At 41.1% G+C, this 26,010-nt stretch overlaps 1 protein-coding gene across 1 annotated transcript in view; it reads left to right on the plus strand.

Annotated features, from left to right (window-relative positions):
- Positions 1-844: 844 nt before the first annotated feature.
- ADAMTS18 (ADAM metallopeptidase with thrombospondin type 1 motif 18) overlaps positions 845-26,010 on the plus strand; it is a gene marked incomplete at its 5' end in the record, with an annotated part of 68,216 nt that continues 43,050 nt past the window's right edge. Inside the window, 9 exons of the mRNA XM_080644378.1 lie at positions 845-1,106; positions 3,368-3,561; positions 3,820-3,903; positions 5,926-6,085; positions 7,455-7,560; positions 12,123-12,260; positions 15,620-15,773; positions 21,160-21,255; positions 25,460-25,608. Of these exons, the coding sequence (XP_080500504.1) occupies positions 845-1,106; positions 3,368-3,561; positions 3,820-3,903; positions 5,926-6,085; positions 7,455-7,560; positions 12,123-12,260; positions 15,620-15,773; positions 21,160-21,255; positions 25,460-25,608 (1,343 nt within the window). The remainder of the gene's footprint in view (positions 1,107-3,367; positions 3,562-3,819; positions 3,904-5,925; positions 6,086-7,454; positions 7,561-12,122; positions 12,261-15,619; positions 15,774-21,159; positions 21,256-25,459; positions 25,609-26,010) is intronic.

Consider the following 26,010-nt stretch of genomic DNA (forward strand, 5'->3'; position numbering starts at 1 on the left):
GCCCTGATTACAGGGTGAGGACAAGGGGTTTTGTGAGACATGCAAGGGAAATGTTTGCGTGAATAAAGGAAAGATTTCTACTGGTGCTAACAAGTTGAGTCACTCTTTAGCTATACATGCTGATTACTGATTCTATCTTCAGAGAGTCCACAATCACAGTGCTTGTGGTCAGGATGTCTGCTTTCCTGTTAGTTTTGCAAACAATTATGTCGTATAAGACAGTGTGGCTTCGGCTCAGTCCAGAGGTTATGTTGTCCACTTCAAACTTTCCGAAGGCTCAAGGAGCAAGACATGCAAGCAGTTCCTCTGGGCTGACTTCTGGCTCTATTATGCCAACTTTTCATACCTTCTAGGTTCTTGGCTGAGATACGCCTGTAATGAAACAGACTTAAGGTAGTGGCTTGGGCCAATTCCAGGAGTTACTCAGTTTTCCTGAGTATCTCCCATGTAGAGAGGAGGTATTCATGTCATTAAACATCTGTTTGTTTTTCTCCTGTTAATTTGTTGGTTTTTTTATTTTTATGACAATGGGGTTCTCAGCCAAGAACCTGGAAGGAAAGAGGGAAAATTATTCTTCCTTTCCCATAGTGCCAGTATTCGCTTTCCCACTTACTATCTTAGCCTCGGTTTCCTCATCTGTAAAATGGGAGTGATACGAGTTGCAACTGCTAACGGTGCAGGTAAAATGAGAAGATACGTGCATGCATTTAGCACAGTGCCTGCACCACAGGAAGTGGCCAATAAGCAGTTGCTAAAAATCAACACAGAAGACAGGCATGCCTGGAATCATTCATCTTCTCTTTGTATTTGGCTTTTCAGTCAGGTCTAATAAGGACACGAAAAAATGAATTCCTCATCTCGCCATTACCTCAGCTACTGGCCCAGGAACACAACTACAGCTCACCTGCGGGCCACCATCCTCATGTACTGTACAAAAGGACCGCCGAGGAGACGGTCCAGCGTTACCATGGCTACCCAGGCTCCAGCCAGATTTATCCTGGTCATACCCTCAGTCACACTCCCCACACGTACCGGAGTCAAGAAGGAGAGCACCACCATCGAAGGTCGCAAAAGCAGCATTTTTGTGGACGACGCAAGAAATGTATGTAAGGAAACTTTCTCTTTTCTGTTCTTCTGTGGGCGCTCGACAGGCTTTGAGTGCCATTGGCTGTGCTGACTTTGCAGATTAAGATGGGGAGACACTGAGCACCCCCAGAATTTAGTCTTGGGGAATGGAACAGACATCACCCTGTTAGGCAAACACTAGGTGATCAGTTCTCAATTTTTCTCGGATAAACTAGGAAAGACTTTTATATGCTTTTTTGTCATTCTTATAGCATCTCCTACATTTTAGTCACAGGTTCCACTGTTATCTCTGTGCTCATGAGAAAAGCACCCAGTCTTCCAATAACTAAAGAAATCAGAGGTGAATCCTCAGGGGTGATTGGTGTTCCTTCTGAGATTTGAAGGAGAAACTTCCCAGGAAATAAGAACTTTGGCACCTGAGTGGAATTAGCTGGACCTGTGGGCATGTTTGTTGACCCAGGCACAGCCTTTCTCATTTTCTAGACCAGCAGTGCCAGCAGCAATATAAGGCCAGCCCCAAATGTAATTTTAAAGGCACATTTTTTAAATTTAAAAATGGTTAAATTAATGTTAATAATATAGATTTTAAAATATATTCCATTTAACCCAATATATACAAAATATCATGTTACTATGTCATCAGTGTAACATGACATTTTTAAGTGTTAAGTTTTGGAAATCTAGTATTTAGTTTGCACTGAGAGCACAGTTTCAACTGAGATGATAAACTCTCATCAGAAATACTCCATCTATATTTAGGTGTCATAACACTTAAGGTTGAAAAAGTAGATTTATATATTCAAGTTATTCCGAACATGCTTAAGCTTTTTAATAACTGAATCAAGCCTTGCTTTTTAAATACAAATTTACATTAAATTAAACTTAACATTAACTTCCTCCATTGTCACTAACCACATTTCAAAGGCAAGTAGCTGGACAGGCAGCCAGGTGATGGTCCCACCCCTGGAGAAGGGGAGCTCCGATGGCTGAGGTCTTGATTGGGAGCTATAATGAAAGGCCGTGTTTTTACCATTTTAATTGGTTTTTGCATTCAGAGTAGAACGGACACATTCTCTTTTAGAGACATCTCTTCGGCATGGGTCTACAGCAATAGTCGTATTGATCATTGCAATGCTATTCACAGTGGCAGTGAGATATGAGAACTAAACTCAAGGTCACCTTTCAACATGGCCAATCTGAGTTTTTAAATCTGCCTCTAACTGGTTTGTTCCTTTAATTTCACCCTGTGGAGAGAGGACATCACTATTAAAACTATACCAGTTGGTAAAGCACTAAAATAATTCCATATTCGTTTCTATAGTGACTGGGCTTTCAAATGCCCTTTTCCTTCCCAGCCGCCCTTGGACTAAAGGGACCATGCCTGGCCCAACAGGCCCGTTCAGGGCTCTGCGCAAAGGCCATGGCCAGCATCCATTCTGTTGAGGTGGTGCCCACACTTTCCCTCTTACAAAATATTTATACTTCAAATATCAACCTGACTCTGCTGTTCCCCTATGACTAAGTCGATATCAGGCAAGAGACCTGATTTGACCACTTATTTTGTGTTACATTAAAGTTCATGTTGATGAAATAGACTATAATAAGACATGGGCAGTATTCTACAGGATATACATTTCTAATTTTATTTAGAAAACAATATATAAAGTGTTATGAATTCAGACGCAAAGAATGATACCTATTTCTGCAGTTTTTAAACAATAAAATAAAATGAGCACTTTCTGTTTTTAAAGACTATGCTCACAAAATTGATTTTTCTTGACCCACTAGAATTGTATCTTTTCTTTTACTCCTTAGAGCATTTTCATTTATTGAATCCATCCTTCTACCCACCTGTCCGTCCGTCCATCCATCCATCCATCCATCCATCCATCCATCCATCCAGACTTCTATTGAATGAATCTTTTTTTTTTACTTACTAGACAAAGACTTTATTTTCTTTTATTTTTTTAATTTAAATATTGTTGGAGTATTACCTATGTCTCCTCCCCCTTTCCCCCACCATTGGCCACTTCTAGCCCCTCCCCCAGGTCTTCACCACTCTATTGTCTGTGTCCATGGGTTGTTCATACATGCATACAAGTGAATGAATCGCTCTTGACCACAAACTTGGTGCAGAGCCTCAGGACAGACACGGATGGCATCAGTAGCTGAGTGAAGTGTTGGTTACAGAGTCCTCCTCCTCCCCTGGTTTAGATGTCTGCCTAGCTCACCTAATGTTCTGTACTGATATCCCTTCCAAATGCTCTTCTGTTCATTGTAGATGCCCCCAAGCCTCCCACAGGGGACACCTATCTCAGGTTTGATGAATACGGGAGCACAGGGAGACCCAGAAGATCAGCTGGGAAGTCACAAAGGGGCCTAAATGTGGAAACCCTTGTGGTAGCAGACAAGAAAATGGTGGAAAAGCACGGCAAGGCGAACGTCACCACGTACATCCTCACAGTCATGAACATGGTAAGGGGGGCTGTCAGGACTCCATCCCTCCTGGCCCTCTACGACAGCTAGAAAGAATAGAACTCCCCGCTATTGGCTGACTAGGGGATACAGCCGTGTGTTTTTCTTGAGAGAAAAAAAAGTGTTGAAATTGGCTTCATTGTACATATATTTGGTAAAACTAAAGCCTTTATACATATAAATATAACTAATTGATTTCCCACTGTCTCAGTTTTGGAAACTTTCAGATTTTGTTTTTGACTTTGCATGTTTCAACAGGTTTCCAGCCTATTTAAAGATGGGACCATTGGAAGTGATATAAACATTGTTGTAGTGAGCCTCATTCTTCTGGAACAAGAACCTGTAAGTGGCAAAGTTCACTTATTTCTTCATTCAGGATACACTTATTAAGTATCTGCTATGTGCCAATCTTGTACTTACCGGTCATTAGAAATTTGCATTTGAAAATATGCTGATCCTACTCTCAAGGAAAGTATAGTCTAATAAGGTTGTATAGTCAAATAACTAAAACCTTACAAAATAATCATCTGCATGTATATATAACATATATGCATATATAATGATACAAAATATTAAATATACATATATAATATGAATACAAATGTAAAAATATAAATTTCACATTATATACAAAAATATAAATATTACATAGCTTCATAAGGAAGGTGCATTTGGTAATAGCTGTATGGGTAAACTGGATTTTGCAAGTTGGATAGGCTGGGTAATAGCAGATATATGCAAAAGGATATTTTGAAAATAAATCCTCAGAAAATTCTTGTAGTAAACCTACTGTCTCCCCAGCACCGTCTTGGGTACTATAGAGAGTAAACAAGGAATATGTAGCTGCTCTGATTGATTATGGTGTGGAATAAGGGAAAGGCATGGGGTAAATTATACCATCAGGACACATAATCAAGTGTTACATGGCACGACACTCACTGCTTTGTAGTATTTTGATGTTAAAGCTGTATTTTTCTGAGTTGGGGATTACCAATTAAACAGACTATTTTTTAAATATATTTTTTATTGATTTAAGAGAGGAAGAGAGAGAGAGAAACATCAGTGATGAGAGAGAACCACCGACCGGCTGTCTCCCGCATGGCCCCCACTGGGGATCGAGCCCACAACCCAGGCATATGCCCTTGTCCAGAATCGAACACGGGACCATTCAGTCCACAGGCCAACACTCTATCCACTGAGCCAAACCAGCCAGGGCATAAACAGACCATTTTTAACATCTCCTGTGCCTTTTTAACTTTATCTATAGCCCCAATAATGAACATGGAAGGCAAGGAGTCAGAGACAAAAGGAAAATTAATCTAATTGCCCAGGTGTGTAGAGCTACAGAGGTTAATAACTTGTCAAATGATTCTTGGGATTTTAGGAAGGAAGCAAAGGTGTGTGCTGTTTGGGAGACACTTTTGTCTTTAACCTATCACTTACACCTACCTCAGGGACGTTGAAGCCCCAGCATCCTAATTCACTCAGAGTTGAATATCTCTAAAAACCCTCAACTTGACCCATGTCAATAATTTAAACAAACATTTTGATAAAAATTATTATTTTTAAAAAATACGTTTTTATTAACTTTTAGAGAGAGGAGATAAAGAGATAAAAACATCGATCGGCTGCCTCCTGCACACTCCCCACTGGGATCAAGGCCAAAACCCGGCATTTGCCCTGACCAGGAACCTAACCAGCGACCTCTTGGTTCATGGGTCAATGCTCAACCATTGAGCCACACCAGCCAGGCAAAAAAAAGTATTTTAAGGGTGGATTCTACCTCACCCTTTAGAATCTTATAATTGTTTCTTCATTAATTCAATGAGCTTTCATTTGACTGGTTGGTTGGTTGGTTGATTGGTTGATTGTAACCTATGATATGCCAAGACCTTTCTTGAAAATTTTGATAGAGGAGTAACTGAGCTATACTCAGCTACATTTCTCATGCTCTATTGAGGAGGCATTGAACTTTATCACCATCAATTTACAATTATATTCTAAAAGTTATAAAACTTTTGTAAAGGTGGTACCAGCAAGAGATAAACAAGGATGTTGCTAACCAATGTCAGGTTCCTTGTTGCAGAAATATAATTGACCATAAACTACACTACTGAAACTCTGTAGTTACTTTAAATATTTGAGCATTTACCTGAAGTAGATTTTAGGCATTTTTCTTCTTTTTCTTTCTCTTTTTCTTTTTTATTTTAATCAATTGTCACCAACCTTAGCCCAAGTTTTTTCCTCTACTGACCTTTCTCCCTAGAAACATTCTGTTTCTGTGTTTGCCTGTAGAAATGGAATGATTCAACGTTCTCATCTCTGTGACAAATTCACACTCTGATTTGTGTGGGTTTCCCATAGGGAGGATTATTGATCAACCATCATGCAGACCAGTCTTTGAATAGTTTTTGTCAGTGGCAGTCTGCCCTCATTGGAAAGAATGGCAAGAGGCATGACCATGCCATCTTACTCACGGGATTTGACATTTGTTCCTGGAAGAATGAACCATGTGACACTTTAGGTATGGTATGAACAGATGCTTTACACACACCCCTGGGGAGCTGAAAACACAGTATGGAATCTTCCTATTGGGTGGGTGGCCCTTATGATCATTAATAAGGAGACCTCATACTTAAATGGTGGAGTGTCCTCACTGTACCCTCTTGTGAGTATTGTTCTATTTAACTGAGCTCAGCATGGAATGGGGAGCCCACTTACTTTCTGTGTTTTTCTTTTTAACTCTATTGAGGCTCATTGAGGCATGAGATGAATTATTTAACTAGAGAAGCTGTGGTTTATTCCATAAGCATCATTACTGCAGAACTGGGTGGCTAAAGAGAATGTGATTGGTCTCCATGGTACTTAACTGTGCTCCTTGGTAGCAGTGTCTCCTTTAAAAAGTTACTTGAGCTTTGAAGGACTCAGGCCTTCTATATTTGTACAAGACAGTGAGTGAGCACTAAAGCTTTTACATCTGTACTGTATTTTCTAGTGTATTCTACTGCATATAGTAGGGATTCAACAATTTGTTTAATGAATTGATGGTCATCTAGATCAATATTGATGGTGATGGTGGTGGTGGCAATGGTGCCATCCATGATGCATGCCTGTGCATAGGTTCCCCAATGATCTCACACCCTGATGGCAAGGTGAGAGCAGTCCATTCACAAGTGTGCATTTAGCACTAACTGGGTACGTAGCTTGTTCTACTGGTTATTAGGACTCAAAACTTGGGAGAAACCAAAATCGTGTAGTTCAAGATACAGTCAAGGACTGGCTTGAATGACTTTATAACTGTTCTCAGAAGGAACTAGTTTTTTGAACAGGAATATTTATCACATTATAGTGAACAGGAGAAAAATGAATTTAATCTATTCACATTATGTAAGCATTTTCATGTTATATGCTTTAGAAATAGACCAGAATGTGTTTTCTCTTAGAAAATAAACCTGAGCTTTGATGCTAATACTACTGTTAAGTGAGCATTTTGCATTGGTTTATCATTTCATCAGCTCCTCTGACCCAAATAATAAACTTAGATAAGGCATATAAATGTTCTGTGACTTACTGTCCTGTATGTAAAATGAGAATTACAATATTCAACTTCAAAGTGTTATTAGGAGGATCAATTGATGATCTTATCTTTAGAAGAAAGAAAATATTAGACACTACATTTATCTGTTTGGACATGAGAGAGAACCATATACCTTTATTGTTTTCCTGCAAATAAAAAAACCCCACAAAAACAAACAAACAAAAAAACACACCAAAAAACAAATTACTGAATTCATTAAACTAAAACTGTGCAGAACATTTGGAGCACAAAAGAAATGATGAGGTATCTGTGTGTGTTCCCTTTGGACTAACATTTGAAATTGATCTTTCAATAGGGTTCGCCCCCATCAGTGGAATGTGCAGTAAGTACCGAAGTTGTACCATCAATGAGGACACGGGGCTTGGCCTGGCCTTCACCATCGCTCATGAGTCAGGGCACAAGTAAGTGACTTTGTATGAAACTTGTGATCCATTGACATTCCCCTAATGATTATTATTGATATCTTAGAATACTTAGGATACATCTGTGTAAAGCTTAGAATAGTGTCTGACTGTGTGAAGGGCTCAATAAAGGCCATTGTGGATGTTGCGCTTTTTAAACAACAGCATTTAGTAACCACATTACATTCTGCAAAAATCAACTTCAGGTTCTCTAATAAATCCTCTGGTAACTTAGGCATTTGCTTATATTGTTTCGTGTTTTACTGAAGATACTTTTAGTTTATTATAATAAAGAAATAATGATGGAGACATGTAAATTCTCCAAAGTAATGGCATGCTAATTGTTTAAAAACTTTTGATGCATATTCTAGATATTCTTGTAGTTGGCATCATTGCAGGCACTCTTGTGAGAAAATAGTTAGGAATGATGAAACCTAAGAGAAATGAGATGGGTATATTTTAGGAGGCATATGATCTGGTGTGGATACAATTCTACAGAGAATTTTTAAACATTTGAGCAACAGCATCTACATTGGAATAAGCATACTGTTTTGCAAAATGACTATTTCACGGGCAAGCTCTTTGGATGTATGAGTTTAGGATTGTTTGTGTGTGTGCCTTATATTTGACATTTATATTGAATGCTCATTTTCAGAACATCCAATGAATTTCTGACTTAAAAGCAAATTCATCTATTCCACAACTATCCTATCTAATAAAGAGGGAATGTGCTAATTGACCATCACACCCTCACAAAGATGGCAGCACCCATAGCCAATAAGGAGGGAATATGCTAATTGACTGCTACACCCTCAAATATGGCATGCCCACAGCCTCAAGGTGGTGGTGCCCCACCGGGAGGTCCGGCCGCTCCGCATGCCTGCCTCCAAAGGCCCCCAGTCCCCTCAGCCACCCAGCCACCCAGGGCCGGCCCGAGGCACAGGCAAGCCTCAGATGGTGACTGCCCAGCCGCCCAGGGCTGGCCTGAGGTGCAGGCAAGCCTCAGATATTGGATACTCAGCCACCTAGGGCCGACCTGAGGGTCGACCAAATGACTGAACAGCAGGCTGCGTGGGGTGACCAGGTCAGCAGGGGAGGGCTGTGAGGGGCAAACAGGCTGGCTGGGGGGGAAGTTGGGGGCAACCAGGCCGATGGGGGGGCAGTTGGGGGTGACCAGGCCAGCCGGGGGATGCAGTTGGGAAACTAGGCCAGCAAGGGGGCAGTGAGGAGTGACTAGGCAGGTGGGAGGGGCAGTTGGGGGCAACCAGGCTGGCAGGGGTGGGTGCAGTTGGGGGGGTGACCTGGCCGGCAGCAGGGAGCAGTTAGGGATGACCAGGCCAGAAGGAGGGGGGCAGTTAGGGGTGATCAGGCCAGCATGCAGAGGCAGTGAGGGGCGATCAGGCCAGCAAGGAGGGCAGTTAGGGGCGACCAGGCAGGCAAGCAGGTGGGTGATTAGGAGCCAGTGGTCCAGGATTGTGAGAGGGATGTCCGCCTGCCGGTCTAGGCCCGATCCCAGGCAGGCGGACATCCCTCGAGGGGTCCCAGATTGAAGAGGGTGCAGGCTGGGCTGAGGGGACCCCCCCCCCCCCCGCTCTATACACGAATTTTGTGCACCAGGCCTCTAGTAATTTATATTTGATATTTTTGTGTTAGTCTCTCATGAGCTAAATTTATTATCTCTAGGAAATTTGAATCTTGACCATACCGTTATCTAATAGTTCCCTAGAATTTTATGTATATACACAACTGTTTTTATAGCAAGATATGAATGAATCAATTTTACTATGAATGGCAGTGGTGCAAAAATGCCCATTAGGCACAAGACCCCTTTGTACAGAGCAGGAAATAAAATATCTGTGAATGTCAAATGTATATCTAAATTTGTTTCACCAACATGAAGTCCAAATTAACAGGTCTCTCACTTTTCAAAATACCGGCCATTAAAAACTTGACTCATTCTTGGTTATGAGTTAAAGTAACCAAAATTGAAATCCAACATTTTAAAAAGGAGAAACAAAGACATTCTCCAGATGGGGTGAGGAGAGAATGGTCAGAATTAGAAGAAAGAACAGATATAAAATAAAATATACATACTCATGTTCTAAATAACATAGCCTTATAGGGGTAAATTTTGAAACAGACATTTCATGAGATTTTGATATGCCTTTTGACATGTGCTAAGGAAAATGTATATTATTCTCTAAAATGCTGTTAAATAAAAATAAATTAGAAAATTTAACATTTTAAAGTTTAAAATTCAATTCAAACTTGATTTTATTATGTTCATAAAACTCCAGTGAAATGCTAATTTAATTACCATTTCCTCTTTAAATAAAGACTTTCATCTCTCCTCACCCATTCCCATCTGTCTGATTTTTACCCTTTCCTCTGGTTTTGATATATAAATTTCCTTCTGTTTTTGACTTTCATAAATATGTTTAGAAGGAGTGTCTCCCAGACTAACTCCCTTACTCTCCCGGTTCAGTATAAAGAAGAGTTGAATTGAGCAAAGCTGAGGAGAAAATGCTTTCTCTGAGTATTTGTTGAAGTAAATAATACCTATTTGTTTAAGAAAAAAAGTACACCTATTTATGAATCTGCTACATCTAAATAGCAGGAGCATTCCCTGATCCTGTCATGGTGTATAGCCATCTGGGGTTACCTGCCTGATCAATTGAGAGGAATGTTAGAAAAGTGGCTAGTTGTAGACATGAGTCACAATAGAATCCCATTTATGGTTGTAACATACTAGTAATTATCTATTTACATTACATTGTAGTATGTTATCTGGTAGAGACTACCTTCAAAAGATAACTATATAAATAAGATTATATCGGAAGAACGTGTTTATTTCCACAGGAATCCTATCTGCTTCATAAAAATATGTTTTTTTCCAGAGGCAAATTATGCTCCTTTATTATTTTTTTTTGCTTTATTTTTTTAAAATATATTTTTATTGATTTCAGAGAGGAAGGAAGAGGGAGAGAGAAATAGAAACATGAATGATGAGAGAGAATCATCGATCGGCTGCCCCCTGCTCGCCCCTTACTGGAGATCGAGCCCACAACCCAGGCATGTGCCCTTGGCCGGAATCAAACCCGGGACTCTTCAGTCCACAGGCCAGCACTCTACCCACTGAGCCAAACCAGCTAGGGCCAAATTATGTTCCTTTAAATAATTAGGTTAAGAATAATCTAAGTTAATGATAAAGTTGATATCTGTCTATTATCTACCCCTCTAGAAGAAACACAAAAAGCTTTCTAATGAACTGAGTTTTTTAGAGATGATTAAAGACAGTTATTCTCCTATCCTCTACCACTTTAATATGGCCTGAAGTAAGCACTTTGTGGTGTGTGTATTATACATGGATATGTACATCACTGTCATGTTTATTCTCCCAGTCAGGAGATTTGAGAACCATGTAGGTGTAATGTGCATGATTTACAGGGAGTAAACCACCTAAAATTATTTTTACTCTGTAATTGCTAGAACCTTCTGTGTAAAATGGGACAAATCAATGTTTTCTCATAAAATGCATTCAAAAGAAGTCTTTTATATGCCTTCAATAGATGGGTTCAAACACTAATTTGTAAAGAGGTTTATGAGTTAATTATGACCAGAGTTTGTGATTTCAGCTAATAAATGGGTCACCATTACAAGTTTGTGTCACACTAGCTGTATGCATGAACAGCCCACAGCTTTCCATCAGCTTCTCTCTGTACCTACCTCCTACTCACACTAAACTTCCTTACCATAGTTCCACGAATGGTGGCAAGAAATTTTGCTATTTGAATAAAAAGGAATTTGACTCTCTCATCACTTCAGTTTAGCTTAAAAATCTTGACCAAAAATTTTTCCCCCTTAAAATACCATTCTTTGATTCTTTTGTGGCCAAGACATACTATAACAAAGCTGTCAGCATTCTTTAAAATTTTCTCCATGAATTTCACAACACTTTATGTAGTAATTCATTTTTTGTTTTTCCATTTTCTTATAATCTTTTCTTTTAAATATATTTTTATTGATTTCAGAGAGGAAGGAAGAGGGAGAGAGAGAGAGAGACATCCGTGATGAGAGAGAATCTGATCTGCTACCACCTGCACTCCCCACACTGGGGATTGAGCCCACAACACGGGCATGTGCTTTGACCAGGAATCGAACCATGACCTCCTAGTTCAGTGGTCGGCAAACTCATTATTCAACAGAGCCAAATATCAACAGTACAACGATTGAAATTGCTTTTGAGAGCCCAATTTTTTAAACTTAAACTTCTTCTAACGCCACTTCTTTAAAATAGACTCGCCCAGGCCGTGGTATTTTGTATGAGAGCCACACTCAAGGGGCCAAAGAGCCGCATGTGGCTCGCGAGCCGCCGTTTGCCGACCACTGTACTAGTTTATAGGTTGGTGCTCAACCACTGAGCAGCACGGGCTGGGCTTTGCTTACGACCTTGCTCACTCTCTCTCTCCCGTGGGCTCCTTGATTCTTAGGGCACCATTTTTCTCCTCTGATTATAATCAGGGAAGCGGGTTGTTCACAGAAGGCTTTGTTGTTTGCTTCAGCTTCGGCATGGTTCACGATGGAGAAGGCAACCCCTGCAGGAAGGCTGAAGGCAATATCATGTCTCCCACACTGACTGGAAACAATGGGGTGTTTTCATGGTCTTCATGCAGCCGGCAATATCTCAAGAAATTCCTTAGGTAAGACAGGCCAAAGCAGGCTGCTCCCAGGTTTGGAGCGGTGCCAGCGAACAGTGTTCAAGAAGTGTGAAAACAAGTGTGCAGCGGGAATATCTTCTGACCCCCCAATGAACAGAAAGGCTGACACATTCCGATGATGATGATGGTGGTGGTGGTGATGATGATGGTGGTAGTGATGATGATGATGATATTGTCATTGTTGAAAAAAACAGATTAAAGGCCTAATACTGTGCTATATGCTCTCCACATGATGCCTCATTCAATCCTCATAGCAATCCTATTATTTCCTCATTCTAGAGCTGAGGAAATGGAGTCTTAGAGAGGATAATTGTGTTGCCTAAGGTTTTGCATCTGGTAAGTTGCAGACATAAGACTCACACTTACGTCTGATAGGACTCCAAGCTCTGTGCTTATAACTATTTCTCCTTATGACCTCCAGAGATTGCTAGGTATATGGGCTTTTCACTGTGACTAATTATTTTAATCTGATTGATTTGGTTTAAGAGTATTAAAAAACACAAAAATGGTGTGCATGATTTTAATGAATGGAGATTGCCTTGATTGGCTATTTTGTTTGGAATGGTTGAGAGCTAGTTCTATGACCAAATGATATCCAAAGAGGATGATAGCTATGTAAAATTTATTTTATAACTAAGAACTCTTGCATTACATTAATAAAGTGTGAATTACAAAGGTAGCACTACTTGATTCATATTAAATGATGAACCCAAAGTTGAAACTCTCTGAAGTTTCCTTTAATTTTATTTAGCAATAATATGTATTTGACACTTTGACCATTGTAACAGCACTATATATATATATACACACATATATATATAGTTATATAGTTATATATAGTTATATATATATATAGTTATATATATAGTTATATATATGTATATATGTATATATATAATTTTATATGCATGTAGCTATATCTTATTAATCTATGTTGATTCATAAGAACTCTCAGGTTCTAATCCCATCTCCCTTTGACCAGATGTTAGGGAAACGAAACATTTCTTTGGGAACTGATATTGATGCAGTAGTCTCCCCTTCTTTGTGGTTTTAGATACCTATGGTCAGTCATAGTCCAAAAATAATAAATGGAAAATTCCAGAAATAAAACAATTTAGAAGTTTTAAATTGCTCCTCATTCTGAGTAATGTGATGGAATCTACTCCCTCCCGCTCGGGATGTGAATTAACCCTTTGTCCAGCATTTCACACTGTATACGCTACCAACCCCTTTGTCATTTAGTAGCTGTCTTAGTCATCATCAGCTATCAGAGAATGTGAGAGTTCACATTCACATAATTTTTTATTACAAAATATTGTTATAGTTCTATTTTTATTACTAGTTATTGTTCATCTCTATGGTGCCTATTGTATAAACTTTATCATATGTACATATGTATAGGAAAAAGCATAGTATACATGTATAGGGTTCAGTACTATCCACGGTTTCAGGCATCCACTGGGGGTCTTGGAACACATCTCGAAGAAATGGGGGGGACTACTGCACTTTTTTTTAACCTGTGCCACTGCATATTATTTCCAAATGTTTATAGGTTTAGCAATATATACAGCACAGGCAAAGCTGATTAAATGTTGATGTCTAACAAATGATGTCCCAAAAAATAGTGAAAAATTGATAAACCTTTTGCTCACAATAAGCTCTATCACATAGAAGATTTTCTTTTTAGTCTTAAATCTATGATTTGGTGCCTGAAATTATCTTTTCTATCTCATATGAGAATAGATATTATACATCAAGGTCAACTTAATACACGGGGGTGGGGGGTGGCGGGCGGGGAAAGAGTAACTTTATAGTTGTTTGTATAAAAAATAATACAATAATTAATAATAATACAAGAATAAACTCTGTTTTGGGTATTCACAACTATAAACCTACTTTTGCCTCACCCTGTAGATAGAATTTCCATTATCTATGTGAAACAGTTAAATGCTTTTGGATTATAATAACGGCAGCAGCTGCTAACTTTGAACACTTACTATGCTGTGTTAAGTGCTTTCTTTTTTCTTATTTGATCTGTGTAACAGGTATTTATGGGAGTCCTTGTCATAAAGGAGATGTATAAGAGTTGCATGGCTGACCAGGACCCCCATCTGTCTGACTCCAAGGTCACACTTAGCCACCATGCTGTTTTACCTCTCATTGATATCATAGTTTCATTAAGTCAGTGGAGATAAGGTGGTTTCTAAGAATAACCATGCCATCAAGACAGCTCCTCCCAGTTAAACATGCCTCAGGGACATTGCTCTACCTTATGCCCATGTGTCCTTTCTCCTGATTTCTTTCAAAAACCTGATTCATTTTTTACTTGTAAATGTCATTTGAGGTAAAATACATCTTTGATTACTTCCCCAGTATCTATAAAAAATATATCATCACTTTCAACTCCATGAAGATGGGCACTCTCTGTACGTCTAGTTTACGCTGCTCCCTTAGTGCTTAGCCTGTGCTGTCCACAGAGTAGGCACACAATGAAAATCCATTGAAGCCCTAACCGGTTTGGCTCAGTGGATGGAGCGTCGGCCTTCGGACTCAAGGGTCCCAGGTTCAATTCCGGTCAAGGGCATGTACCTTGGATGCGGGCACATCCCCAGTAGTGGGTGAGCAGGAGGCAGCTGATTGATGTTTCTCTCTCATCGATGTTTCTAACTCTCCCTCTCCCTTCCTCTCTGTAAAAAATGAATAAAATATATTTTTTTAAAAATCCATTGAATATTGTTGAGCAAGACTGTTGAGGAAAGTTTCTAATATGTTGACCTTGCCCATCTCTTAGCAGACCAGGCCAGGTCACGTGGATGGCTATAACTTCAGTACCACATGAAACCCCCTTTTTTTTAAAAAAAATATATTTTATTGATATTTTACAGAGAGGAAGGGAGAGGGACAGAGAGCCAGAAACATTGATGAGAGAGAAACATCGATCAGCTGCCTCCTGCACACCCCCCACTGGGGATGTGCCCGCAACCAAGGTACATGCCCTTGACCGGAATATAGGTTTAGCAATATATACAGCACAGGCAAAGCTGATTAAATGTTGATGTCTTGCCTTGAACCCGGGACCCTTCAGTCCGCAGGCCAACGCTCTATCCACTGAGCCAAACCGGTTTCGGCACCACATGAAACCCTTTATGACTGTATAAATTTCATCTTAAGCAGGACAAAACTCACTATTTGGAATAAACATGCATTTTAACTTGAAGCACATACCTATTTCTTCAGCCATGTTATATTTTTCTCTGCATGAATGCATTCAGAGGTGCATGCTTTTAAGTTGCAGACCACAGGTAAACAAGGTCATTAACAAGGCCATGTTGTCCCTGCAGTACACCTCAGGCTGGGTGTCTGGTGGATGAGCCCAAGCAAACAGGACAGTATAAATATCCGGACAAACTCCCAGGACAGATTTATGATGCCGACACACAGTGCAAGTGGCAATTTGGAGCAAAAGCCAAGTTATGCAGCCTCGGCTTTGTGAAGGTATGTTTGCTTGTGATTTGAAACTTACATTAAGATCCTGTCATGTGTCTGTGTACCTAACCGAAGTATAAACATTTAGTTTGCTAAGGCCAAGGGTTGGAGTCTGGGTTATCTCGAAGATGTCAGTTGTTTGGCATGAAAATTAAGTGGCAATTTTACCGTCAATGAATTATCCAGCCTTATCCCCGATAGACCATGCCTGGTTTTAATACCATCTGAATGCATTCTTGAAAGAACTTTCCTATGCTGTAGACGAAGATTTTTATCTCAAGTAGTTAATCTGGGTACCATAGCTTTTACCTCCAGCTCATCTCTGTTTTCGGTATCATCATGTTCAATTCACATTCCCTTTTAATATGATATGTTTGAAGTAAGCACCACCCAAAATACCTACATGTGCCTTTTATATTATACAAAAACTCTTGATGGCAGGCAACTCTTTTTGATATGTAAACATTCAAGGTGTATCTTGAGCAGTCTTAATATGTTTGTGTCAAGCCTTTCATTCATTATTGTGAGAAAGGTAGATGGGAAAAAGCAAAAAAGAGGATGGACAAATGGAGGAACATTGTTCCAGTTGGTCAAAAACGACATCACTGACAACCTCAACATCACTTAAAGGTAGCTTCACTTTTAAGTTGGTTTATCCCTAGTACCGCAAGAGAAACATGGAAATCCTATGTCTGGATGCAGGGAAATTATGGAATTTTATAGCTAATGTTCCTTCCTCTGTTCATACTCTCCCTCTTTCTATTGCTCCTCTTTTCTTCTTCCTCTTTCTCCACCCACCACCACCACCACCACCACCACCACCACTCTTACTATCATTACCATCAATACCACCGGCACCATCATTACCAACAGCAACACCACTAAGTTCACTTCTAGGAAATAATAACAATTAAATCACAGTTTTGCTATGGGATTACGTATTTTTCTAATACAATTTCAATGTATAACTATTAGAAAAGTTTTATACATACATCATTCACAATTTTTTGGTGTATTCTCCATGATACATGAGCCTATATGATATGTATAAATTAATATACACTTATGACTATTTCAAATTACATATTAAGTTGATGCATTTGGCAGAGTAAATAGTCATTCACTTTGTTGTAACTGTTTGATAACTTTGTCTTCTGGTCACTTCATTCTTAGAGGATTCACTAGCTTATTCATTAATCAAATGTTTATAAAGTACTTACTATGCAGTAAATGCACAATTGTCAATGAGTTAGATTTTCTTTAGTAATATAAAGGAAGTTTCTAAAATTACTATCATTCCTTTAGGATCATACATTCAGCAAACATGTGTGGGTGCCTGTTCTGTGTCAGACAGTGTGCAGGGCTTAAACAACCATTCTTAAATCCTAGACCTTTTTTTTTTCTGAAAACACACCATGCTTTTGAAAGATAGTATCTCAGTGTGATGGTCTTTCTGGGGAAGCAGAGCAAAGGGAAATGGAAATTCCACACTAAAGAATGGAATAAAATAAGGAAAGGCACAGAGATAGGAATGCCTGGCGGGGTAGGGAGATTTGATTAAGAGAGATCATTGACAGTGACTATGGGGTAAGGTAGAGAAGGTAGCGTTGGTAGGTGGGTCCTGAATGTGGAATATTTCTCCCCTCCACAGCTGACATTTTGGTATTTTTCCCAAACCTACTTATAACTTGGACCATGGCTGCGTCTCTGAGGATCATGAGGAGGTGCCTGCCAGGAGGAGGGGTTTCAGAGCAGCAATCTCCTGTTCATCCTGTTGATTTCAACAGGTCAGACCAGCTCCAGCAACACAAGAACAGGATGACATTTCTGTTCAGGGTCTTCACCGTCCTATTATGTTCCCTTTCTGACCTTTTCTTCTTGCTGCCTATTTTTTTCCTCTATACCTCCTAGAAAGGCAGTTTGCATAGTGTTTAGAAGCAAAAGAAAAGGGAAAAAAAAATATGATACCATTTTCAAAGTGTTCTCACAAACCAGCAGATGTAGTAGATTAGCATCACCTAGAACCATGGTTGGCAAACCGCGGCTCGCGAGCCACATGCGGCTCTTTGGCCCCTTGAGTGTGGCTCTTCCACAAAATACCACGTCCTGTTTTGAAGAAGTGGCGTTAGAAGAAGTTTAAGTTTAAAAAATTTGGCTCTCAAAAGGAATTTCAATCGTTGTACTGTTGATATTTGGCTCTGTTGACTAATGAGTTTGCCGACCACTGACCTAGAACTTGGTAGAAATGCAAATGCTCAGGTCTCATCAAGGCCTAGAGAATATGAAACTTTGGCGTAGGGCCTGGCAATCTATGTTTGAACATGGGCTCTAAGTGAGTCTGATGCATGCTCAAGGGGATGGGGGGAGCTACTGAATTAAATGATCTTAAACTTTAAACACACACGCGCGCGCGCACACACACACACACACACACACACACACACATTTCTCTGCCCTTTGGCATTAGATAGACTTGAGTCTGAAGCCTTTGAAATACAACTGGAGAACATGGCCAAGGAGTGACAGGACAGAATAATGTATGGCATTGAGACTCTTCTCAAAAGTCACACCCAGGCAACAGGAGACCTCGTAGTCTCTGTGGTTATTTCTCTTTCCCTTAAATTATGACTTAAGTCTAGGGAATTACAGATAAGGAAAAGTTATTCGAATATACTGGGGAAAAAGAGGGAAGAATGAGCAAAAAAGTGCAAACTCTCATTTCTGCTTACTTTGAAAGGGAGCTTTCTCAGAGGACTCTCACGGTCGTCAAAGCCTGCAGTTGGCTATAATTACGTTTGACTTCTGTGCTTCACCACAGAAGAAATAACGTGTTCAGCAGCCCCCTTGCTTCGCTCTGGAACCCCTGTGTTTTTGCGTTTTGCTTTTATTTTCCTGGTCTTCCCAGGCTGCCCGCTTCCCAGCACCCTGTGGCTTGGCGCTGGTGGCGGAATCTGGGCCTCTGCTTCTGTCTGCCCTGGGTCATTTCGGCGGCTGCCACATAGGCGATGGGAGTGTGTTATGGCTTTCCCCTGGCTGTAAGAAGGAAAACAATTTAATTCTGAAAGCCTTTCTCACTGTGGCTTTCCCGGTTTCAATGGTCACATCCAATTCTTCCTTTTTTTATTATTTTGTTTTTTATGTCTTTAAAAATACATTTTTATTGATTTCAGAGAGAAAGGGAGAGGGAGAGAGAGCTAGAAACATCAGTGATGAGAGAGAATCATTCATCGGCTGCCTCCTGCACACCCCACACTGGGGATCGATACTGCAACCCGGGCATGTGCCCTGACCTGGAATCGAACCTCGACCTCCTGGTTCATAGGTCGACGCTCAACCAGTGGGCCACGCCAGCCGGGCCATTCTTCCACTTTGATGTAGACTGTTCTTTTCCCACATTAACTTGTCCCCCTCGGGCCCAGCGTCACACAATACGGTGGCGCACAGAGGTGATGAACCTGATTCACGGTGCTGGGAGGCTGCCCTATGCTTTCTCTTAATGTCAATGGCAGTTCCATTTCCATGGAAACATGTTGTGTCTTTGAGCTGTTGGGAGGTTTGGAAGTGGTATGTGTGGCACATGTCGGGCTGCTGGTGGCAGCGGTGTTTCCAAGCAGTGTCCTGAATGGCCTTCCCATCTCTCTGGGGAAGGGCAGGTAGGATTTTATGGTCTGTAATAGCACACTCACTGCACACATCCCTGCTTCCCCTGTGTTTTCTTTTCTCAGGCCTGTGGGAAACTATTTTATGAAATATTTCTAAGGATGTCCTTGCTATATGTTCTAACTGTGAAATCCATATTCACCGGAATGCTTGGGGGAATTGGGTGCCTGGTTAATTGAATTTTCAGGGCTACGACAAGTGACCACAAGAACAATTTTGTGTCCAACCTGGTGGTTAATATTTCTCCCAAAAGGAATGTGTTCACACTTCTACCTTAGTCAATAGAATGTAGCAAATAAAATGAAATCACTTTGGCGTTTCGTGATCTTGACATTCCATTAGCGACGTCATTCCGAAGAGCAGCTTCAGCTGTGTGAGCTGGAAGGCGTCCGGTTCAGTCCCCTTTGTCATCAGGCAGCGGAGGCCTGGAGAAGTGGAGAGCTTTCTACCATCCACTGATGGTAAATCCCAGTCCAGAGCAGTGGTCAAGGGCCTGCAGTGATCAGGTCATTTGGGGTTCCACCTTTGCTACTTACCAGCTGTGTGACATCATGGCTTTGAGCGTATCAATAGCTTTCTCAGTTTCCTCATCCAAATGAGTTTTTATAAGGACCTGGTTTAGTGTCTTCCACTATTAAGATTAGTTTCCTATGGCTGTCGCAATAAATTCCCATCATTGTAGTGAGTTAAAACAACACACATTTATTTCCTTATAGATCTGGAGGCAGGCATCTGACGTGAGTCTCACTGGGCTAAGATCAGGTGTTGGCAGGGCTGTGTTCCTTCTGGAGGCTCTAGAAGAAAGCCATGTTCTTGCCTTCTCTAACTTCTAGAGGCCTCCTACATTCCTTGGCTCGTGGCCCCTTCCTCTATCATCAGAGCCAGCAGTGTCTCCAAGTTTGCCTCCCGCTCTTGTCTCCCGGGTTCTCTTCTGTCTTCCTCTTCTCCATTGTATGGACCCTTGTGACTACCTTGTGCCCTTCTAGAAAATTTAAGATAGTCTCCCCATCTCAAGGTCAATGGATGAGCCACCTTAATTCTCTGTAACATTCATGCTTCTGTGCTATATAACCTCACATACTCAGTTTCCAGGGATTAGGAGGATGTGGTCATTGTTGGCGGGCTTTAGTCTGCCTACTACAGTATAGCACATGGGAGTTTATTTCATAGACTTACTGTGAGAATTAAATTGTCTAAATGCTTGAAAATTACTATAAAGATAAAAAAGGTAATGACAGTGATCATTTGCATCATGGGTCCTTGAGAAGAACCTTATAGGGGCACGTGCTAACATGATCACTATTTGGCAGAGGAAGAAAATGCACTTACCAGCCTTCCAGAACACGTCCACAGGGCATGCAACCTGGAGTTTCCAGACAAGGATTGGAATCAGGCTTTGGTCCAGTCTTGGCCTCTTCTGCTTCACTGGTTATTATATTGTTGTTTTGTTTCTGTTGTTATTAGCAACCAAACCTCTTAGGTTCAAGCCAAATGGTCTCTAAATTAACTACTGTTCGCTCCCAGTCATTCCTAAACATACCTGAATATGGGGGCAGTGTAGGGAATTCGTTGGTTAGAACATACTACTGGTTACCTTGCTACTACCAACTTCTCTTGCCTTCACTTTCTGGATAAAGTGTCACTTCAGCCACCTCTGAATATAAATGTGTACGAAAACTTTGGATGTTTTGTTTTATTGTATCATCACCCTTACCAGTTCCTCCTTTCCTTTCAGGACATTTGCAAGTCACTTTGGTGCCATCGCGTGGGCCACAGGTGTGAGACGAAGTTTATGCCTGCAGCAGAAGGAACCGTTTGTGGCTTGAGTATGGTAAACTACATACCTGTTAGTTTTTAGTTCTAAAAACTTGATGGAGCATAGAACCCACTCTTCGTGCTGCAACCTCAGATTGGAATGCCTCACTGTGTATATGCTCCAACTTCTCATTAAATGAACCAGCATATCTAGCAGCTATCATAAAACTCAATGCAAACATAACCCAGTTGGCTCAATTGTTTAAGAATTTTTTTTTTGCCTTTGCCTTTATTTTTGAATTTCAGCTGGAGGTTTGGGTCAAAATATTTCTTTTTCAATAAGCTGGTAGGTTTCATTGCATATTCTTTGTCTTTTAAACTTGATTCAGCATAAAAAGGCCTCAGGGAGCAGATAGCCCTTTGAGTAGCAAAGAAAAGATGGTCCCTCCATACAAGGCCTCTGTTAAGCACTTCACAGGACCAGTGTGGAACCTGTGATAAGCCCAATAGAGGCCCATCACATATAGTGACTCCTGTGGAAGGGTAAGCTGTGTCTCCATCTGTTGTACCAGAAAGTCCTTTTGCTTTCCAGTGTCTTCAACCCTAAGCACCACTTTCATTGTGGAAGATTTTTGTGTTTTGAGTGAAGAACTCTCACATATTAGTTTCCATTTTTCTTCCCCTGTCCCAGTAGAATCTGAAAGGAGAGGTACACTTGAAGTTCAGTAAATGCTCCAGATTTGGGGCGTTCCTTTGAAAGGCCGAGATAAGGGAGTGATGACTGATGAAAGAGGATATGAGGTTACAGGATTTTTATCTCTGCTTTTGGCTCTCTTGAGACAGCACAAGCCTGAATATAGAAGAATTGGTCCTTGAAAGTGAATTCAATTCCACAATAAATTCCTGACTACTAGCTATCAGAGACAGAAAGCTCTGGGGATACACCAATGAGTAAAACTCAGTTTTATCTCTTCAAAAACTCAGTTTAGTGGGGAGACCTGTGCAGAACCCAACAACTCTAGCTTTCTTTATAAGCACACTTTCTTTAAGCACAGAATTGCTGTCGAGGCCCATGTGAATGGGAGATTAAGCTTGCTCGTGATTGGTGTGCACTTAGACTAAACGACAATGCGTGGGTGCACCGAGGCGGATGCTGGGATTTGAATTGAAGTTCTTCAGTCAGAGGAGAGAGAGACTTTTAGTGACAGAGTAACAATAAAGGCAAGGATAGACACACACGAAAATAGATGTGTCAGAAAAGGCTTTCTGATATTAGTTGTCATTTTCCTAATGTCTTAAAAGACTGGAAATTTTTAACTGTTTTGTACTTTAAAGAAAATGGCCATTTAAGAAGGCATTACATGCAATTTTTAATCAGATGCACCTGTCTTACGCAATCCCAATAGGGATTCTCATGAAAGCATGCACTGGAGTGTGTTAGTTGGGATGACACAAAACAATGAATTAATTGAATGATTAAAAATATAGGTTCTGCTCAAGTTATTTGTATTGTTAAAGCATCAAAATTTAGAATTTCAACTTGAAGATTAATAGATACTTTTGTCATTAAGAAAGCAACAGTACTAAATGTAAGAGGGATGTACAAGAAAATACTGATATAATAAATGAGGAAAATAAGTGCACAATGGCATAGGTTAAGGTTTGCTACATAAATACACCCGGGATCTAGTTCCAGGGGACAAAAATGCCCCTGAATTAGACTTCAGCTAATATGAGACACATCAAGCCAGGAGTTAGAAAACAGATGTCCTAACACTTTTCCTACCTACTATTTTGAAAGACCACACCATGGATATATATACTGGAGGAAAGCCCTCAATTATAAGGCCACCCTCTGTAGAAAGCATTCTGGTAAGTTTCATTCAGTATAATTCTTCCTCATTCATATCAATGGCTCTCTGATCTCCCTCCACTGGGGGGATGTAACTGGCTATTTATTGGACTGTAAACTCCATGAGGCCAGGGCCATATCTTACTCATGCTTTATCTCAAGGGTTTGCAGAGTAGCAGCTACTCCATGTTTTGTTTATTCCTCCATAACTGGAACCCAACTGAATCCTTTCCCATCTTTCTCCAGTCCCTCCCTCGTCCTTCCATGACAGCTTTACCATGAATGTTCAGTAAATGGGTGAAGATATGAAAGCCACATTCTTTTATCTAGATCTGTGTGCAAGGAAAGAAAGATTTGTGCTTGTTGTCGATCGTTAAAGACATTTGCCCAAGCCATGGCCATTCAATTTGAAATTAGAAGCAGTGCTCGAAATATATCTGTTTGGATAGATACAGTTATATGTGTGTTTTACAGTCACATGGTATCTGTGGAATTTCATATATACATGTGAATTGTGCATGTATGGGTATATATTCTTGTGTGTTCCTGACTCCTATACTAATTGAAGAAGCCGGAGGAGACTGTCAATACTACGATACTGGAATAAAAGAAAGTTGAAATAATTGAAGGGTTGGAACAGAACTAAAAACCACATTTCCAAAATAGAAATTAGGTCAGCGTTCAGATACCTTGATGGGCAATTTGCCTCTGAGGTGAGAGGTCTATGTGTCCTGTTCAGGAGTTTTGGCTGCTAAGTTGAAATCCAGCCTCAGCTAGTTGTGTGCTTGGACAGATGTGTGATTCTGGGCAAGTTAGTTAGTATCTCTTTGCTGGAGTTCTCTCAGCCAGAAATTAGTTATTAACCCCTAAGTACTTTGTGAGGATTACATTAGATACTGCGTGTGAAGTCCCCCTCCTTCCCCTGCCTGTACCATCTGGGGAACATAGAAGCCCCTTAATAAGTGGCAGCTGCTGCTGCTGTTGGCTTTTGGTTGTTATTTTGTCTCAGCCACTGAGCTCTGTCCAGGAGGGCTCGGGAACTCTTAGCAGGGAAGATTCAGATTGGTGCTTATGGTCGATAAAATCCTCAAATGACCGATTGCTTCTTCCCCGACCTCAAAGTCCTCAACAGTGTTTTAGGCTTTCGTGCAAACTCTGAAATGGCAATTAATCCAAGGGAAAGAAATATTATAAACAGAAAATTAATCCGTTCATGGCAAGAATTTGAAGACAGGAAGCAATATCTTGACCTAGATAAAGTGCACTAGCAAGACAATAAACAGCCACCAACCAAATGGATCATGGAGACAACGTGAGGATTTGAACGTCAAACTGCCCCGTAATTCTATAACCGAACCCCCGCTGATCAGCAGAACCTGGAGCAGCCCGTTGGATCTGATTGCACGGGCTTTCAGAAAAGTGTGTGCTTATGCTAAGTCATGCAGAACTTGCTCCTAGTAAAAGCACCACAGGAAAGAAACCACCCCCAGAGGCTAATGCAACCCCCAAGGACAGAGAGGACCCACAACGCCTGGATTGTGTTACAGAGGAATACTAAAACCAAAGGTTGGGGCAGAAAACCGTTCTCGCCCTAGCGAGCAGATCACTGACAAACGGAAGACCCAGAGCTAAGTCATAAAAGACCCTCAGAGTTCCAAGTCAACCAAGGGTCTTAAGTTGGGACTTTTTATACACACAAAAAGGTGTTCTCTAAAAGCACAGTGAACGCTACTATTCAGTTTTATAAGACAAGCGCAGTTTTTTAAGACCGCTATCGGTGGAATAAACAAATGTTTGCATAGCTATATCTGCTTTTATGATGAGAGAACTATCCAGAATGGTGAATTCTGTTAATGTCTTCAAAACTGGCTCTCCGTGAGCGCATGCGCCAAGCCGTTCTGCTCTGACTCCCTTGGCTATGGGGGATAGAGAGGGTGATCTGGTCTGAGCATTTCACCTCCATAGCTCACAAAGCTCATGGGTGACAGATGGCCCTTCTCTCTAGAAGTCAGCTTTTCAGTTTGTTTGTTTTTTTTTATGTATTTTTATTGATTTCAGAGAGGAAGAGAGAGGGAGAGATAGAAACATCAATGATGAGAATCATTGATCGGCTGCCTCCTGCACACCGCCCCCCTACCCCACTAGTGATCGAACCCGCAATCCGGGCATGTGCCCCAATGGGGAATCGAACCTTGACCTCTTGGTTCATAGGTTGACACTCAACCACTGAGCCACACCGGCTGGGCAATGTCTGCTTTTCAAAATGCACGTGGGAAATGCGCACTGAGCCGCTCTTCCCACAGCGTAGCCTGGGAAGGAATGCCATCTGCCCACACACTCATGTTTCCTGTCCACGTGCCGCTGTGAGCATCTCCTCGCCTTCCCCAGGTGGCTCTGACAGGAGACATGTCCCATGTTCTTTCCACAGTGGTGTCGCCAAGGCCAGTGTGTGAAGCTCGGGGAGCATGGCCCCCGGCCCATCCACGGCCAGTGGTCCTCCTGGTCGAAGTGGTCAGACTGCTCCCGGACGTGTGGCGGAGGAGTCAAGTACCAGGAGAGACACTGCAACAACCCCAAGTAAGGCTCTGCAGCAGTGAGGATGTGTAAGGCATTAACCTTCAGCCGGTAACGTGCTGGTTCTGCTTGTTTTACGGGCAGTTTTCTTCACTCCGGCTCATAGCAGTCATCGAGGGTCCTACGGCTGCATGGAAAGGTTGTGTGCAGGGGGGGGAGAGGGAGGAGGGAGAGCATGGTGGGCGGAAACCAAAAAACAGCACAGAGTGATTCCACGCGTGAATAGTCTGATCAAGGGTTCCAGCAATGGTAGTAACAATCTGAGCTACTTACTTTCTGAGTCTAAATTAGGGTCACACAGTCATACACCCAATCGCCTGTGCGATTGGGGACCAGAGAGGCTTGGCGGAGGGGTGTGTGTGTGTGTGTGTGTGTGTGTGTGTGTGTGTGTGTGTGTGTGTGTGT

Source organism: Plecotus auritus (assembly GCF_963455305.1).
Source record: "Plecotus auritus genome assembly, chromosome: 10".
NCBI classification, from domain to species: domain Eukaryota; kingdom Metazoa; phylum Chordata; class Mammalia; order Chiroptera; family Vespertilionidae; genus Plecotus; species Plecotus auritus.